Genomic DNA, 19,715 nt, shown 5'->3' with positions numbered 1-19,715 from the left:
TAAACGTTCGGCCGCGGAGGCTTTCAATTATTAAATATATGCGCCAAAACGTATATACGAGTAACTTGTTAGTTTATCACTCGTCTCTCAAACATTAATATGGTTTTTACGCCCTTTCTTCCCCGAAGTATAATGCAGTAACACTTCTCTACTTAACGGAACATAATACATAACCAGTTAGCAACTAAACCATTAAAATCCGCACACATATATGTACGTACATACCTATTTAATAACTGCTCACTCTAAATTATACTTAGTATAAGTAAAATTATACTAAGTGGAGCGCCTTGCGTGGCCTCACTTAAATGGTTCTACAGAAACGGTGCAATTCATATAATGACAGGACGATTTGTATTATTTGATCTCTGGACCGCCGCCGTGTGCATAAACAGGGACGTAGCTAGAGGCAAGGTGCCTCCCTATTGCGAAAACATTCAGCAAGTGGCGGTTCAGGAAGGGCCCCAACATAATTTAAGCATTGATGATAAGAAATAAAGACTACATGTTAGTTTGAGCTACAAAACAACTAAATATGTATTTTTTTTTATTATGACACCAAGTGACGGAACGACCAAATCGTGGGCCACGCAACACGCCTGTCCATTACAGGCATACCACAATCTTTTAAAACATATTACTTTAACCTTACATTGACTTTTCGTACCTTAATAAACATTTTATATATATAACATGTTTATTAAAATCAATTACCATGATAATTATAACCAAAATTTAATCTTCGTTTGTGGTGTTACTAGAAGGGTCGTGGGCTCAAGACGCACCGGCTGGTAATAGTAGTAATAATAATTTTATATAAGCGGCTTGCTAATAATTCTATGTAAATGTTGCTATATAGGAGATATGTGCGATGTGGAAAAAAAATATTGATATCGCTCTTAGATAAATAAATATGTAGTGTTTTTATCAGTAATCATCAAAGTAGCGATGCAACAGCAATCGACAGATTTTAAAAAAAAGGTAAAATGTCAGAATCTCCGCATTTCCCCCACAAAGCGTCAATCCCACAAAATGCCCAATCGAGTTGAAATTCCCCGCAATTTGGGGAATTCGCCACAATTTGACAACACTGGGAGTGTTGCCAATTTGTTTTGAGCAATTTCTCTGAAGAATAATATTAACAACAAAAGATATAGAGATATAAAGATTGTCATATTTTTATTTTCATACTTTTAGAAAAAAAAACGTACTCCAAAAAAACGGTGTCTTTTTATTGTTTTTTTTCACCTCGGAAAAAAACCGGTTTTTTAACAACACTAGGCGTGAGCTTATGTATGAATGCATGTCAAATTAAAAACAACAGTTATTCCACTAGGCTACCACCGGGTCTATGTTACACTAAGCAATAACTATTATATATTGTGAATATGATTGAAGCCCTGTTTTATGTGTGGGAAGCCCTATTTTCCAGTTTTCGTTCTAGTACATCCCTGCGTCAGCCCGAAGAACGTTAAATCGTAAATAATCGACAAAAGGGCGCATATTTTTAAACCGCCCTGACCTTGGCGCATGCGATCGTCTCGTTATGATCGCCAATTATCAGCTTCACCTTTTTCATATTCGAGTTAAGGAATGATTAATTATTCCAGGGATACCTCTTGCTTGGGTGGCTTGCTGTGTTAAATACAAAATTTGAAAGGATAATGCAAAATATCGACATCAATTTGTTTGTCCAGTGGATTTCATCTTGATAGTGAATGAGAGCTTTTTTTAATGAAATTAAGAAGTATATCGAGTTCTTAGGTTTTCGAGATTGTTACACATAGGAAATGAAACTATTTTTCCGGATGTAAATCGCGTATATTTGTTTTTTCAAACAAACCGACGTTTCGGGCCCTTTACAGGTCCCATGGTCATGGTTGACTGAGGTGGTACAGTCTTCAACCAGTTATGTCTAATATTGATGCAAACCACCCTATTTTGTGTACTTGTTCGTCAAGTTACTTGATATTATAAAAAAAACACACTCAACATAGCCCTGCCCTGAGGAGCCCTGTGTCGCGGGTGCCATGGATTTCTCACGAGAGAAATAAATGTAGGCCATACAAATATTTCTCCCGACCCGGAAATCCAACCTGAGACCTCTGCGTGGCAGGATAGTAACCGTTCGCCCACGGAGGCAATTATTGGAAGTAGAAGCAGTAATTGGAATGTAAGCAACGTACAATTAAAATTAAGCTCTATATTATCTTGTTCCAGTATACACTGACCAGCCAGTATCGTCAGCGTCTCCGCCGACCCGGGACAAGATCAACGGCGAGGAGAAGGCGCGTTCACGACGCAGAGACACCTGGGCTGAACCTACCACCACTGCCACTTCCGATGACGGTAAATTTTTACATGGTTAAAATGTTTAAAGTTGCAGTTGAAACAAAAATATCTTTCACTAGTGACTTGGTGAAAAGTCGTAGTTGTCGTCATGTCATTAACTAAAGGCACCTTCTAGATACTTATAGAAGCGTGCAATGGCACCATTGGTAATTTTCATATAATATTTAGAAACCCAGCTGCAGCGCCACATTTAGATTCAAATTCAAAATCATCTTTATTTCATATTAAATTACACTTGAAATCGTCGTATTAATTAAACTCTACCGGTCATTCGTAACGCAGATTCCCCTGTAAAGAATGAGCAGGAATCTCTAGGAGTCGTTCTTTGTAAATTTACACTCAAATACATTTATCATTTATTTTATTTTTTATTTATTTATTATTATTTATTTCAAACATATTTTGAAATTGTGAAAAAAAAAATTTTAAGCCTCGTAAATGGCAAATTTAGAACATCAACCGGAATTTTGTTATTGAGAACAGCTAGTTTATTTTATTCCTTGTATTAATGTTGTCTGACACTGTTTTTCATAAAAAATTACAATTCTTAACATAAATTATATTTTCATAAATGTACTGTGGCGCTAGCGTAAGAATATTAATGTCTTTAAACTTATCTGTTAAAGACATTCTGGGGCCCAGATTGTAAATTGTCAACTAGATATTGAAAATTAAGCGGTCACAATATACGGAATTACACCCGCCGTGCTGCCGACCCGACACGCGCCCGACCCGCACCTACTTCGAAACTAATTATGAACTTTTTTGTTCTCCAGTAGTCGTAAGTGTGAGATCGCCACTACTCCAACAGCAACACCAGCAATACGGTGAGGAGCTTCGGGATATCGCAGATTCGCTGACCAGACCGCGATCCAGGCGTGCGCTGCCGCCCACTCTTGAACGACCTACCAGATTGGCTCCAGAACGATTGCCGGTAAGTATCGTATACAAATTCAAGTTGTATAAGTCCTGTGGATCTACACAAAATTATCTACAATATAAATATCCGCTATATATGTCGATATTAAGTTTTTTAAACATAATTTTAATTTTCTTAACCAAAGTGAGTTAAAACGCTGCTGCGACACTGCTAAAGAAACTACGTACTAAAATATATGTCGTCTTTCAGCCACGAGGTTCCCCAGACGGTGCAGTACCACCAGAAGAAGGAAATTCAAGTTCATCAAGCGAAGGCAGTGAACCTGCTGATGCAGTAGAAACCACGGAGACAAATGAAACTGGTCGGGTGGAACTACCAGCTGAGAGGCTTCTACACGTAAGAGCCGGGTGGCTGCAACGACGAGGACCTGCAGGGTGGTCGAGACACTGGTTCGTACTCCGAGGCGCTGCATTGCTCTACTTCAGAGATCCTCACGCGGAACAGCGAGGCCTGATGGACGGAGTTATCGATTTGAGTGGAGTCGCGAGAGTTGTGGAATTACCAACTTCTGCGTCGACTAATGGATATGCTTTTGAAACCGAGGTACGCTCATAATATTATACAATTAATATAGTTCTCTAGATAGTGCCTCCAAAATTAAAATCGTTACGCTGTTTGCATTATGATTTTATATTGTACGTTATAATTATTGTTATCATTTATTGAAATATTATTTATAAAAAAATCGATTAGGATTTTGTAAAATATAATATAATCTTAAAATAAACAACAGAGTTAACTTTATTTTTCCATTTTTTTTTCAGACTTGGGATGGCAAACACATAGTCCTTTCAGCTGTTACAGCGGGAATCAGAGCCGATTGGGTATCAGCGATCCGAAGGACTGCCGGACTGCCCGACTCTGGCCCATTATCACTCATACTTCGAGAGGACAGCGTCGATCAAACTTCAGAATCATCATCATCTCCTGTCACACCAGTGACTCCAGCAACACCAAGATCAGCACCATTTTCATCAGATGAAGAGTACCGAACAGCATCCGAAGGTGGCCGCCGAGATAGTGCTGATTGGGGAGACGTAGCTCCACAACCGCCTCCTTCACCAATCCTCAGTCGCACTCCGATATCTAAAGTGAAAGATAAAGTGCGAGCAAGAGCATGTCACCAAACTCTGCCCAGATCTAACTCACTGAAAAGCGACAAGGACGAAATTGACGCCACCAAAGAAAAACGCCCGACTGACGAAATAGACGAAAACGAAAAACCCAACGAACCGCGCAAGCGCAGCTACATGTCGACCATCGATAAACAATCCATCGAGATCGACGATCTTCGGAAGCAACTTAAACTCGCTCTGGGCGATGTCAACGCTGCCGAATCTGAATTAGGGAGACTGCGAAAGCTGAAATCGGAATCAGCTCTCCGAGAAAAGAAAATGGAGGAATTAGTCACGACTCTGCAGAAAAAAGAAGAAGAGCTTGCTGTTAGAACAAAGGAAGCAGAAAACATAGACGCCATAAAACAACTTTATAGCCAGGATAAGAACATGTGGGAGACTAAATTAACAGAAACTCAAAATTTCCTAAAGGAGTCTACGGAGCACTGTGAACTTTTAACAAAGCAGCTTGCATCTGCTCAAGATGTGATCAAGCAACTACAACGAGAACTAAACGAACTTAACGAAAAACTACTTAAGAGTGTCAAAGATAATGATAATCTTTACACCAGAATAAGGGAACTGGAAGGTCGCGTGGTCGTGGAACCACCAACTAGAGAAAAAAGAAAGAGCATTGGTTCCCTTAGCGATCTCACTAACATAAATCAAGACTTAAATCTCGAGTCCCTAGAAAAAACGAGACTTATCGAAGAGTACATCGATTTAAGATCTAGATTCCTTAAAGCTATACAGGAAATAAAGGCTATGAAGAAGGAACTCAAAGAGTCACACAATATGTATGACGAACTAGAAGTAACTAATATGAAATTGCGCAATGAAATGAAGTTACGAGAACAATGCAGTAGGTCAGAAATAGACCTAATGGCAGCGCGGATTCTTGATTTGACTCAGAAGCTTACTGCGTCAGACAAGCAAGTGCGTACCTTGAAGCATAAGATTCAAAAGACAGAATCTAGGGAGAAGAGACGCAGCTTGTCATTGAAAGGGAGAGAGTCTTTCACGTTGAGCAAAGAAGTCGAGGATAAATTAACGGAACTGGAAAATAAAATTACAATGTTGGAGACGGGAGAAACAGTTCCCACAATCAACTCTCCTTCTAAGAGTGCCTCGCCTTCTAAAGAGAAAGCTACCAAGAGCGACAGCTTAACAGACGAAAAGCGAATGAAGAGATTAGCGGCTCGACTCAGAAGGAAGTCACTAGACAGTGCCACAAGCTCGGAACCGATGAAAATGTTAGTTCGACTGACTTCGCTAGAAACCAAAGTAGCATCCGCCTTAGAAACCCGTCGAGACTTTACGAATTCCTGTGAGAGCCTAAGTCAAGCGACGCGATCATCCGATAGTCCCATATTCAATGACAGTCCAGAGAATTCTAGTGTTGGTACACAATCACAACGACATCTTCTTGACAGACTCCAAAGCTTAGAAAGCGTGGTGATACATTCAAGAAACAAGGTGAATGAGTGCCTGAGTCAAATGAGCGCTATGAGAGCAGCTAAAACGAGGAGATCACCGTCGCCTAGTCTCGAAAAGAAGTATAGCATCAAATCAATGGAGAAGTGTCTCACTGAAGTTAGCAAAAGACTTCAAGATTGCTTTGACAAATGCGTGGTCGATTGTGAAGCGCACGAGAACGAAGTCAATGACAGCGTGGCAGAAGTCGTCGTACAATTGGAGGAACAGCTCAGAACAAAACTACTGGAAATTTCCAGAAGGAAGGCTGCTTTATATGAAGCTGGCGAACTAACACAGAGGAAGAGCCTAGAAATTCTGGCAGAGAAGTTGGCATATGAGGCGGTCCTCATCAGTAGAATTCAAGAGGCTTTAGAATCGTCTAACGGCAGCCGATTCTTCGCTAGGTTAATAAAGTCTGAAATAATCGAAACTAGTCAATTAATCGATAATCTTAAATGTAAAATAAACGGTGACAGTTGCAAAAGCATCAACAACACCAGAAGTTCACTCGACTATCTCGCCAGGATACTTTCCAGGAAGATCGATATCATGAACAACGCGCGGGAAACGAGAGATCTTCGCAAATCGGAACTTATAATACAGAGCGCTGACCTGGAAGCTTTGAAGGCATCACAAAAAGAAGTTGCAGACGCAGTCGATAGATACAAAACGGAAAAGTTAGCCGAACTGTGTTCAGCGTTAGCGTGCGAAACTTTAAGCTACGTGACGCCCAATGACTCCGATTTTGAGCAACAACGGGCAAACATCGAAGCGGCAAGGGTACGCGAGGCGTGGGCGGCGGCCAGAGACGCACTCGGGGCCGAACTGGTTCAAGCCGAAGTGGCTCGCGCCCTGGGCCGCGCCGCTCAGCTGTGCGAGGACCAACTCGACGACGCTCGCCGGTGCCGCTTGACGCTGACGGCCCAGGACCGCGCCGACCTGGAGCTGTGGTGGCAGGCCGCGCACGACCACCTCCGCTGCGAGATGGACGTCGCCGTCAGGAACATCGCCTCGCGCTACAGGGAATGTCTGTCCGTCGACCGCCGCACCAAAGAGAGCTCCCCCGGACTGGACAGCCGCATGCTGCTGCAGCAACTGGCCGAAGTGCTGGCGCAAAAGGCGCTGGTGGACGCGCGCGTCGCGGTGGTGGAGGGCACGTACTGCGCGTCCGCACCGCAGGACGGCGCGCGGCGATCCGACGCCGTCTCCTCGCTGGACAGCGACCCGTCGCAGGAGGCGGAGTTCGTGTACCTGTTCCAGCACTTCTCGAACGAGTGCCGCGCGCTCTTCTCCAGTGACTGTTCGGGCAACAGTGAAGACTCGATGAAGATCGGCGAGAGCCTCGCGCGGGCGGAGGCGGCGGTGGCGGCCGTGGCGCGGCGGCTGGCCGGCGACGACGCGGCCGGCGAGGACGCGCCCGGCGCCGGCGGCTCGGCGCTGGACCGCGTCGAGGCGCTGCGGCGCCGCGTCGAAGCTCTGCAAGCGCTGGCGCCGTGCCAGCACTGCAAGCAGCTGCAGGACGCGCTGGACAGGTGGGTGGGCCGGCCGCCGGCGGGGCGGCGGGGGCGCGGGCAAAGGGCGACCGTCCGTAGATGTAGGTAGGGTTTTTATAATACAAAAAAAATGCATTCGCGCAATTTGTGGCGCTAAAGCAGATGACACATGCAAGCCCCTATTTAAAAAACTAAACATCTTACCTCTCACCTGTATGTATATCAGAGACATCTGTGTGTTTTTTAAGACTAATCCTAAACATTTTAAAATACGTGGCGAAATATTTCAAAGACAAACACGGCCTAAAATTATGAATCAATTATGTCAACCTCGTTGCCATAAAATAATTTATACAAATATTTGCTACAACATGTGCATTAATAATTTACCAAGTGACATTAAATTACTGCACGGACATAATTTTAAACTACAATTGACAAGATGGCTTATGACACATTGCTTCTATAGTAATAAGGAATACTTTGAATTTAGAAATATTTGACATTTTAATTAACTTCAATTACCTGTACCAATAAATTCCAATATATTCGCACACCTGCTTGCAGGTGGAATACATTGTACCAATTTAATTGAAGACCTGTATATTTGCTGTATTAGGCAAATAACCATTAGTCTAATCCAATCTAATCTACTCCGCAGGCTGCAGGCGGAGCGCGCGCGCGGCGAGTGCGCGCTGGCGCAGCAGGCGGGCGCGCTGGCCGCGGCGCGTCGGGCGCGCGCGCAGCTGCAGGCGCAGCACGAGCGCGAGCGCACGGCGCTGCGGGAGCGCGCGCGCACGCTGCAGCGGCGCCTGGCCGCGCTGGACTCCGAGTACTCGGCGCAGCTGGACAGCCTGCGCGCCGCCTACCAGAGCGCCGTGGCGGCCGACACGCACGGCGACGGGCTGCGCGCGCGCTACCAGCAGGAGATCGAGCAGCTGCGCGCGCTCTGCGAGAAGGGGCTGCTGGCCATGGAGAGCTCGCACCGCCGCATCGTGCGCGAGATGGAGGAGAAGCACCGCGCCGAGAGGGACCAGCTCAGGTAACCCCTCGCCCGCCATCGCCTTTTATTTATTTTATTCGAGGAAACGGGCAGTCGTCGACGGACGGGTAACAAATCAAAATTGATATACGTACCGACCTAGAGCTCCGTTAACAAAAACTAATAAGATAATGAGCGAAACAACATCACAAGCAAAAAAAAAGAAAAGGAGAATAATATTATAAAAAATAAGAAAAATTAGAAACGTAAATAATTAATGCTACTTAATTACGTGTACAAGTACACTAAATAATTATATCACTAAATTTTTGTTGTTAAAATAAAGCTTCTCTTACCCTTACTCTATAACCTTATGAAGAAATGCCAAATATGTCTATACGACTTAAATTTTCATTATAAAAATCCAAATAGCGCCTAAAAAAACCATTTCATTGGGAGTTTGTCCTACTGAGTTTACAACAGAAAGTAGCTTTAGAGCGCAAGGTCATGCAAGAGGGAACTTTAAGGCCAATTTTTTTATAAAAGATCCGGTGAATCGATGTAATTATTTACTAATTTGTATAAGAAAAACGAATCAATAAAGTTTCTCCTGTTGTGTAAGAAAGGAACCTTAAATTCCTTGCATGAAGTGTCATAATTAACGTACTCTGCACCAGTCCGATAACAAAGACTCTTGATAAACTTTTTCTGCACTATTTCTAAAGCATCTACATGTACTTTATAACGAGGGTTCCAAACTACACTTCCAAATTCTAAGATACAAACGATGAATACAATGTTTTAAAAGTAAGAGCGTTACGGAAATGCTGAGAGACACGTAAAATAAAACCCAACAGTTTAAAGGATTTTGAGATAACTTTTTCGATATGAGAATTAAAATTTAATTTAGTGTCAAGGATTATACCAAGATCTCTAACCTGATTAACGCGTTTGATTATGGCGCCATTAAAACTATAATTAAATAGAAAGGTTGCTTTTTTCTTGTAAAGGTAATGTAAATATGACATTTGGAATGGTTGAGTTGTAGTTCGTTGTTAGCACAGTATGTCGAAAATCATCAAGATCTCTTTGCAAATCAAGAGAATCAATGTTTCCAGTAATAATTTTAAAGATTTTGGTATCGTCGGCATAAACTAAGTGATGAGAATTAGCAACGGACCAAGATGGGAACCTTGCGGGACGCCAAATGGAATATCATGAAAATCAGAAATGCAACCTTTAAGCGATACCGCCTGAATACGTTTTTCTATGTAGGATTTTAGCCATCGTAGAAGATCTCCGTGTATACCAAGCTTCAAGAGTTTATGTAGGAGTATATTGTGATTTATCTTATCAAAGGCCTTAGAGAAGTCGGTATACACGGTATCGACTTGATAACCGGAATCCATGGCATAAGAATAAAGTCCGTAAGAAATAGTAAATTTGTCTCAACACTACGGCCACGAAAAAAGCCATGTTGCTGTGGGGAGATATGACACGAAAAAACAGTGGCTAAATAAAGAGTTACAATTTTTTCTAAAATCTTACCGAATACACAAAGCTTTGATATAGGTCTGTAATTCCTAACATCATGTTTCGAGCCAGACTTATAAATTGGGGTAACCAAGGCTTGTTTCCATAAATTAGGAAAACACCCTTCGGACAATGAATTTATGAATTAACTAAAATTATTCTTAACAAAAAATTGGTAGTTCCCTCGACCTCAAAATTAAATTAACCGAATCGCCACAGGTTAGACAAAGAACAAGCACTTGCTGAAGAAACGCGCGCCACATTAGCAGCGTTAGATGCGATGCGCAAAGCCCACGAGAGCGAGGTGCGACGTGAGGTGGACAAATTTAAAGCAGAGTTTCTCAGCCGCGGTACACATAATCCTGACCTGTCGCAGCTAAGCTCTAGGCACCAGTGAGTATTACCTATATCAATAATATTAAATATAAGTTTATAATATAAAATATACAATATAGAGTTGGTCATAAAATAGTACCCTGTATGACCCCTTCAAAGTTAATCTTTAATATTCAATATTACTGTATGAAATTTTGCAAACACTTGTAAATTTGGTATACTGTCCCGTTTACAACGTTTGACTAACAACCATAGTGACAAGGAAATTGCAGTTTTCGATACACCGTCTCTTCCTGTACAATACAAAGTCAAAGGCTTTTCTCGGATCATCAAAATCTATATTCTAATGTTTCAGACAAGAAATGGAAGAGATTAGGCGAGAGATCCTCTCCCTCTCCGAAAAGTATTCCATCAAATGCGTGGAGTCCGCTGCGTTGGAAGAACGCCTTGCTACCGCGACCGCACAGCTTGCACAAGCGCATAACCATATCATGCAGCTGGATGCCAGGTATTATTCAACACAATCAAAATTTTAATTTTTAAGTTTATTTAAATGTCACGATGTTTTATTTCCATGATATTGAATTATTTTTTGTAAAATTACTCCATTAATTATTAATACAAAGGTCGAACACTAAGAAAAATTCCTTCGAGCTAGAACAATCAAAATTCTTTGCAAATATATGGAGTTTTATTTACCTTAAATTTTTATTTAAAACAAAAATCAAAAGTTATACAATTCTAGAACAATTGGAAAAATCCATCACAAAACTGCTTTCTTCTAAAATATTTTTAACAATTTTACAGGAATAAACAATTGCGAGCACACATAATGTCAGAGGCGAATGAAATGAAGAACTCTGAAGCGTCATCTCTCTCCCAACTCATCGAAGAGACTGCGCCGGTATGTTCCAAATTCAAACTACTAACTGTTTAAAACACAAAAGATCACGGTACACGCTTGTACAGCCAATGCTTGATAGCGCTTAGAAAATCATTATTTTGCGTAGGCGCATCACGCTTGCATGTAATCATGCGCATAACGTCACAATAACACTCATCACCAAGCAATCGTATTATTTTAGTAGAGTTATAGTTTTTTAGATTTCCCAAACTTTTTTGCATAGTCACAAATCACTTTTGTTTTGGTTACACATTTCGTAGCACCCTTTGTAAATACAACGTAATTTGTGGAATACTTGATTTGTAATTGTTATCTGTCCGTTTCATTCTTTAGATCGCGATTATTGAGCTGACGATAGCTTAGAAACTTTTTCATGATACCAATTTAGTTTTAATAAAATCCATAATTGTCGCTACTGTGATAATGGCGTTGGTTCGGGCAAATACTAATTTGATTTTAGTTCAGAAAACGACAGAAATTTTAATTTTAGACAGATCTAAATTTGTCAATAATATTGACAGGTTGTTGTTATAAATGTAAATATGGCCCCATTATGGCCCTAATCATTTACTTCATCCAGCGACACCAACAATGTTACACGTGTCACGGGTTATATTCTGCTGATATTGTGGAGTAATTAATACGGGTGCAATCCAATGCTTCCCTGAGGGTTAAGCGGTTGTGGTGCCGCCACAAGGTGAATTTTAATTCATTTGTGGTGAGAGTACCAACTCAACATCTGTCGACATTCACGAAGGAGGAGTTTTGGCCAAGAGGCGTCATGTACCGACGTTTCCGAGGTCGTCTATCGGACACCCACGTTGCGTCACACGTCGCAGACAATAAATAATTAGTAATTAGTGTTTTATTGTATTATGTATGTAATGTACGTTAGTTTATAAGGTATGTATTTATGGGTCTTTGTAACCTGAATATATAAACAAATAAATAATAATAAAGTCACTCGTGATGCAAATCCATGCAGTATAAAATATAGAGTAGTCAATGAACGTTAACTTAAGTGACAGCTCTAAAGTAAAAAAAAAAAAACATTTCTTTCCTTTTCTTATTGATAATAACGCACACTCTCAACATAGCCCCGCACTAGGGAAACCCTGTGTCGCGGGTGCCATGGACACACACATAGACAACCACAAATTACACCCAAACTCACGAGAGAAATAATTGTAGGCCATACTACTATTTCTCCCGGCCCGGGAATCTAACCTGGGACCTCTGCGTGGCAATCCGGCATGGTAACCGTTTGGCCACGGAGGCAGTTAAAGTTAATGAAAGTTTAGTTTTCGTTGTGTTTAGTCGAATCAACGCCATTATAGTCTTAGCCCTGAATTTAAATACTTTATCTACAAATGGTTTTCCCGTGTCTGTTCTTCAAAGCTCAATTGCCGCGATGGTATCAGAAATAGTAAATCAGTGGTAGCTAGATGATATGTTAATATTGGCGGTGGCACTAACAGCATGGACGGGAGGCTCCGCTGTGGACGCACCTGCGGCACCTCGCGGCCGCCTGGCAGCGCAATCAACCAGGTAAATATCATAGGCACTTTGGCAAGTTTGCACAGACCACTAACTTATGTAATCAATCAAAAGTCGTTATGATAAATTAAATACATAAAATATAACGGAATAACTATATATTCCAAGAACTTTTTTACACACACTAAGAGTAGTGTCATAAAATCCTTTGTTTAAAACCGGAAAGATGAGAAGTGCGTATAAGCTATCTGTACAAACTTGCCAAATGACAAAGGTACTGAATTTCACAAATCTTTCTTTCGTAGGCAGTAGATATTTATTGTAAATAAATCACGCATATAAATCGCACATTTTACACTTAGACGTATTTTATTATTTTTATTTTGTTTTATATGATATACATAAATATCTAATGGAGTTATTTAATTAAAAAGCTTTTTAAAAATATTCTGAAATTAGTTTTAAAATAACAATCATGCTTTTGACTTTACACTTTGACATACAGCGCATGAAATTTTGCGGATATTTTATTTTATATTAATTTGCTTTGTGCTGGCTCGAAATGAAAAATAAACCATTTATTAATATAATTTAAGGCAGTACCTCGAAAAAAATCCAAAGTAATATGAGAATAAAGCATAGAAAAAGAGTCCCAAAACTGATAAGTGAAATGGCAACGGTTCGCGCAAGGTTTTTCAATAAAAATCTGAATTAAAAATAAACTCAAATTCAACATGAATCATATTGTCATAATCTACATCTAAAACACTGTATTTAGTTAAAGCCACTTCGAAATTATACTAAAATAGCCAATAATCATTTATTATTTTCGATTTTATTGTAACGGAAAAACTAACGTCAACAACAGACTGAATAGTCAACAAAAATTCAAATTTAAAACCGGCTTAATTGAAGAATAAATTAGGTAAAAAAATGGTGAATTTCTCGAGGTATAATCTTAAATTAATTTTGGTGTGGGCGCAGAAAAACACGTTTGCAAATTAAAAATGTATTGTTTTAATTTGTAGATAGAGTACTTAAATAATTCATTAATTGAATAATTTTTTATTGTTCATGGAATTGAAGCTCCGTAAAAATTGACAGTGATATTATAGATTATTAAGAGAAATAGATTTTTATCAACGGTTACAGGTTCTAACTACGGTTCAACTTTTCCCCGATTTAAACTGCCCGATTCCCATCGGCTTCACACGTTTTCCAAAGATTGTGAACCACCTTCGACGTACTTTCGACGATTTGTCGATAATGAGAGGTATTCCTACTAAATATTCACTAATATTGAACCTCTCAATCGAGACGCCAGTCAACAAGTGACCATAGAAAGTGTAACCTGCCTGAAATATCCAGAGAATAATAAAAAGTCATACCGTGGTATATACAGGGTTATTTTTAAAATGCTAACATCCGCGTTGGACTATATTACATCAAAAACAACAAATTTTGTTCCATGAATTTTTACAAAACATAATAAATTTACCAAAAATAAACTTTCAAGTTTTTGTTATGCTCTCTGACACTTTCTAGATCTATATTTGGTAGAATAAGTTCAAACGTGCTAGCGACGACTCCCACCCCCGTCCTGCACAGAGTTATAACCTTTTATAGCGATCTATTTAAATCTATTTATTTTTGTATGAATGTAAAATCTGATGATTTATTCAGTCTTTTCAAAATGTTTATGATGTTAGTAATATACTCCTGACAGGTTGTTATTATAAAAAAAAAATACCCTGTATTCATGGGCCCTACGTATACGTAACTACACGTACGTACGTAATACGTACTACGTAAAGCGCAAAATCACAATTGGTCACAAGGATCTGGTATATTTTCAAGATTTCCTTGTATTTCATGGTTTCCTTAAATGTGTTTGATTTTATTTTAACGCTACTTTATAGATTATAATGAAATAAAGCCTCAATGAAGATGATCAAATTGTTAGTCCTTATACTAAGGACCCATTGATATATGCCCGTGACTTGTGATAATCGTTCAATATGATTACGAAAGTTTTAAAATCTAGAATTAAGTATCTTTAAAATCGCTTAATCATTTTTCAAGATACTAAACTGAGTTTTTTACTTCCTTCTATATAGTACCTTATAGTGCTAATGAATTTATCCACTTAGAAAATGAAACCAACCTGAAATTGTAAATCTAATTAAGCAAATATTGTCTCCTATCTAAATTCTAAGTTATGACGTAAAGAGGACTACATCATTCAGTTTTTAATATATGCTCTGACAGCGTAGAAGCCTGTACAATACAAATAATTTGATCGCTCATTGAGATAATTACATAAACTATTTTACCAAGTGAACAGCTTCAATTTCAATGGACAATATTTCCAGCCACCCTGATATTTTACTTACTCACCTTTCGCCACTGTACAGGAGAAGTCGTCCCGAGCGAGCCCGCTGCTGGAGGCAGCACGGCCGTCACGCCCCGCCAAGATACAGTTCGCAAAAACCGAGAGCACACGCAACCTGCAACTCTCCCCCGTGCAGGTAAAGTTTTAATCATATACCGACTGTGCTATGATCGAAATCTGACAGATTCTGCGGAGCGAACTGGAAACGAATGTTTGTAGCGAAATTGTACATAGCGTAAAGAACTTGATGTCAAGTGTAACCATCGAGGAGTATATAACCAGAAAAAGACGCGAAATGTCATTTCATTTGTTTGAAAAGTATTCTGCCAAATCATTACGGCGACAACTGCGCTCCGATTGGGCAGCCCGAATTCGAAACAATTGACGGGTGTCGTCAAATCGTCCAGTTTAACTTGAGCTTTGCTATAATGGACGAAAATTGAAAAATTACATTTTTAATATTTAATTACCGATGAAATGTGATTCCGTTTGTTTTGTAATGAGATGTTTTGCCGTTTTTTCCCACACCACCGAATGGAACAGCCCTGTTAGAGGTATTATCGTTATTACAATAAATACAGAATATTTTTGGAATATACGAAGACGTACACACGAGTAAGTTGTTGGCGCTGTGCTATTTCAGCTTTCTAATTTGTGATTTCAGCGCAAACGAGAGTTGATATTTAAAAGTCATTTATGGACCATTTACCTGATGAATTGTCGGGGATGGACGGCCCTTATTTCGTCTCTATTTCTGGTACTAGACTCAATGAGTGTAATGTACAAACTAGATACGCGCCAAAAAACAATCGACTGTTGACATAATAATAAAGAGTAAAATATACTTGGGTGATAAATTTTAAAAATTCGACTTCAAGACACAAAGATCGAATTCTTTGTATTCACAATTATAATGTAAAAGACAATTATCTTTTTATAACATTGATAATATTTTTATAGAATTACTTTGTTCACAGAATTAAAAGCGCGACGCTGCTCTGACGACGGTAGCAGGGTCATCGCGCCCCTCGTCGGGATGGTCGCAGAGCGAAAGAAACGTTTCGAACTATAAACGGCGTTTGCGTGTCAATGTCGTCACCCTATATAACTTGATCAAACTCTGATAGAATATTTCTACAACTTTTAATTCAATGACCAAAAGTCGTTTAAAACCAGAACAGTTTATACCCGTAGGTAGATAGACTTCTCACACCCAAAGATTTGAAAGCTCCCAGAAGATGCCACAGTATTTGGTCCATAAGTTTAAACTTTTTAACTTACCTACATTAAAAAGTAGGCAGAACATACCCTTAACAAGAAATTTAAAAAAATTTGTATATTGGGTATTGTAAACGCATAGAATTACGCTATTCCCACCACGCTAGCACCTGGCCACTTAGCTTATTTACCCATGTGTTAAAAATGTACTCAATATCACAAAAAAATATATTATAAAATGTACTTTTTAATATAAGCATTATATGCGATTTTCCGTTGCGCATTTCTAAAGAATATATATACAAGGATACGTTTAGAAATTATCAGTGGATAAATTTTAAATTTGTTGAAAGTAGTTTTTTTTAGAAATGTTAACCCGAATGTATGATAAATAATTATTAACATTATTTATTTGTATTTGCGACAGATATATTCAACATTTATAAACTATTAATTAGTTTTATTAAATATATCTACTTATATAAAAATAATCCTAGCTATAGAACGACGCAGCTGTGAAATTAGGGAACAGTTCCTGAACGAAAGTAATGACTTACTGATTTCACAATTGCTATTTAATATACATTAAAAAGATCGGCAAAAATGTCATAAAATTCCACAGTAATTCTATGATATTTTGGTTGATCTCATTAACATTTATATGTAATTTTTAATATAATTTAGGACCAAATAATTATTTCTTTAGAAGTGGCCAGATCCTAACTCCCACCTACAACACAATTGTATATTGTAACTTGTTTCTTTTTGAGTAATTTTTAAAATGTAGATTTTTTTATATAATGTAGCTCCCTTTTTCTTATCTTCGTGTCTTTTCTTGCGTCTTTTCCTGTGAACTTTGATTATGCAATAGTATCGATTGTTTTGAGCATATTCAGAAAATTAATTTTGAAAGTTTAGCAGTACTATCACCGTTAAATTTAAAAAAAAGACAACACAAATTTGTCATCTAGTTTAATGAATATGTCCAAGAATTGTCTTTGTTTGTTTTTGTAACTAATTTCCTAAGTTTTAGCTTTAGATAAAATTGGTTAGTGATTTGTAACTTGTAAAGAAAAATTTGTATAACATTTTGTACATACTAACGTTCTTTTTTGTCTAACAAATTGTTTTTTAGTGCACAGAATTGCTGTCCTTTTTAATCTTTAAGGAATTGTTACCAAATATTTCGTATTTATGACATTTTCTCTTCATCGGGCGTTAAGCATACATTGCTATCTTAGTATGTACTTTTTAATACTTAAAATGAAATGTATTGTCATTAGGAAGCATTGTATTGTGGATTAATGAAGCCCCTATTTAATCCTTTTTGTAGATTTATATATAGTGACGTAGGTACGTTATATCTTACGGATTATGGGAGATATATTTGATGATTATTATTCGTAGATTTTAACAGTTTTTTTGGATGAATCTTTTAGCGGCGTGGTAGAAAACTTAACGACGTGTTTTATAGCTATAGTATATTCTAACATGTGTTTCTGTAGACGCATATTATTTTTATTATATTTGTTTTAAAACATTAACAAACTGGAATGCTACTTTTTATGCATTAGTAAAAGTGTAGTGCAACGGAACGTATTTTCCTTTCTTTTTTTAATGATTTGAATTTATGAACTGGCAATGGCAATCTCGAAATCAGTCTACTTTTTAAAGTATTTTTATGACTCTGGCACCACTCCGTTTTTACTGATACATAAAGAAGTAGCAAAATATATTTATAGTGTTAAAGTTTGACATTTTTCAGTTTATCTCTGACACCCTAACTCTGTGTGTTTATTTGTTTGTTACCACATTTTTCTGGGCATTTGTACTGTCTTCCATTCTCACATTGTTGTGTATAGAGCCACGAAATAACAAGCAAAGTCGGGCGAAACTTATGTATCGTTTGCTCAATGTTATCTAGTTTAAAAAAATACCAAAAGAGCATTGTATGTACGTATGGTATTGTGCTGCTAAAAATGAACTTACGCCCATATCGATGCGTTTTCTGTGTCAAGCGGAAATGGCGACAAGAAATACCAAAAACGCTTAATTATTTGATACATTTTCTATGCAGAATTTGTCTTCGGACGCGACCGAATCGCTCCGATCTGGGCATATCTTAAAATAAAATTTTAACTTATATTTAACGTCTCCCCTTGTCCGAGTTGACTTTGTAAAGTGTTGGTTTATGTAACAAAGATTTTTAAAATAAACTCCTTAATACAATATATTTGCTTTTTATTTATTTTTTTTCCTTCATACATCTAATTAGGAACTAGAACACAAAATGTAATAAAAATACATGTTTATACTACTTGGTACTTGGTGTAACGGGCTAGTGTCCGCAACTCGACGTCAAGGCGCCTATTTTTCGTATGTTTATACTATTTCGTGTATCGTAAGTTAACAATAAAAAAGACCTTTGATTTTAAGAAACTGAAATAGAGCATGCAAATTAAAGCATTACTTTTCATCTATCCCTGAAAAAAAAACTTTATAAAGACTTAAGCTTGCACTGCATTTCGATAATAGAGCCTTGACCTGTCCGCCATTTTGTTTTTTTTTCCAGTAACTTTGTGCTATAAGATACGAGTTTTTTTACTAAGCGTTTTTTAATTACTAAGCGGCAAACTCTATACTGGAAAAATCCAAAACAGGCACCGCTAATAAGCAAAAAAAAAAGAAGTAAACTGACATTTATTGGGTTGCCAGCATGATGAAATTAAAATAGACCGTAGTAACATTCTGTGACTTTATTAATGTTCACGTTGTCACTTGGGAAAGTAATTTCTTTCAAATCCTTAAATACTGCTGTCTCAAATCAGAAACACCAGGGCCAAATATTAAAAAATGAAACAACATTGGACACATAACGAACTTGTCAGCATTTAAGTAAACGTAATAATTAAATTACTTTTACATTGGAATATCTATTACATAATTAATTACAATGGAATATCTTAAAATTCGATAATACTGAAGGCATACAGTACAAACGTTGTATAAACAACATCAATGAGATTATTATTAACAACAATGTTTGTAACTAACAACTATTCTGCGTGATTATTTTACGAATAAATAAATTATTTTTATTAAAGAAATGGAATTCTAAGAAATAATGGTATCGTCATTCAATTCACTTTTCTTCTATGAAAGTTGTGACGCCCTCTGCCGCCAAAACAAAACATCGAATAAGAGCAATGTGACTGGTAACCAATTTTATCAAAACTGTCATGATATACGTATGTATATCATGACAGTTTTGATAAAATTTGACAGTGTGTTTTTTAACTGGCACAGACCATACTGTGTTTCGGATTTCCCAAATTATAAGAGATGCATGGAAATTGTCCCGATTTTTCTTCCAATAAAATGAAATGATCCTTGCTTGAAACCAAGAGTCGTATTCCAGAGCTCTACTCAATGCTCAAATCAGGACTTGAGTATGATTTCAAGCAGAGTTTTTATTCC

General features: G+C 38.1%; 1 protein-coding gene across 1 annotated transcript in view; it reads left to right on the top strand.

Moving 5' to 3' along the window:
- The window catches only part of LOC113237176 (protein outspread), a 474,205-nt gene extending 455,746 nt beyond the window's left edge, over positions 1-18,459 (top strand). Inside the window, exons 7-16 of the mRNA XM_026473494.1 lie at positions 2,221-2,349; positions 3,129-3,286; positions 3,482-3,835; positions 4,057-7,415; positions 8,038-8,418; positions 10,111-10,284; positions 10,583-10,735; positions 11,035-11,131; positions 15,043-15,156; positions 15,998-18,459. Of these exons, the coding sequence (XP_026329279.1) occupies positions 2,221-2,349; positions 3,129-3,286; positions 3,482-3,835; positions 4,057-7,415; positions 8,038-8,418; positions 10,111-10,284; positions 10,583-10,735; positions 11,035-11,131; positions 15,043-15,156; positions 15,998-16,003 (4,925 nt within the window). The 3' untranslated portion in view covers positions 16,004-18,459. The remainder of the gene's footprint in view (positions 1-2,220; positions 2,350-3,128; positions 3,287-3,481; positions 3,836-4,056; positions 7,416-8,037; positions 8,419-10,110; positions 10,285-10,582; positions 10,736-11,034; positions 11,132-15,042; positions 15,157-15,997) is intronic.
- Positions 18,460-19,715: the final 1,256 nt, after the last annotated feature.

Source organism: Hyposmocoma kahamanoa, unplaced genomic scaffold (assembly GCF_003589595.1).
Source record: "Hyposmocoma kahamanoa isolate Upper Pololo Valley unplaced genomic scaffold, ASM358959v1 93, whole genome shotgun sequence".
Classification (NCBI taxonomy): Eukaryota; Metazoa; Arthropoda; class Insecta; order Lepidoptera; family Cosmopterigidae; genus Hyposmocoma; species Hyposmocoma kahamanoa.
This window is presented reverse-complemented; position numbering and strand designations above follow the sequence as displayed.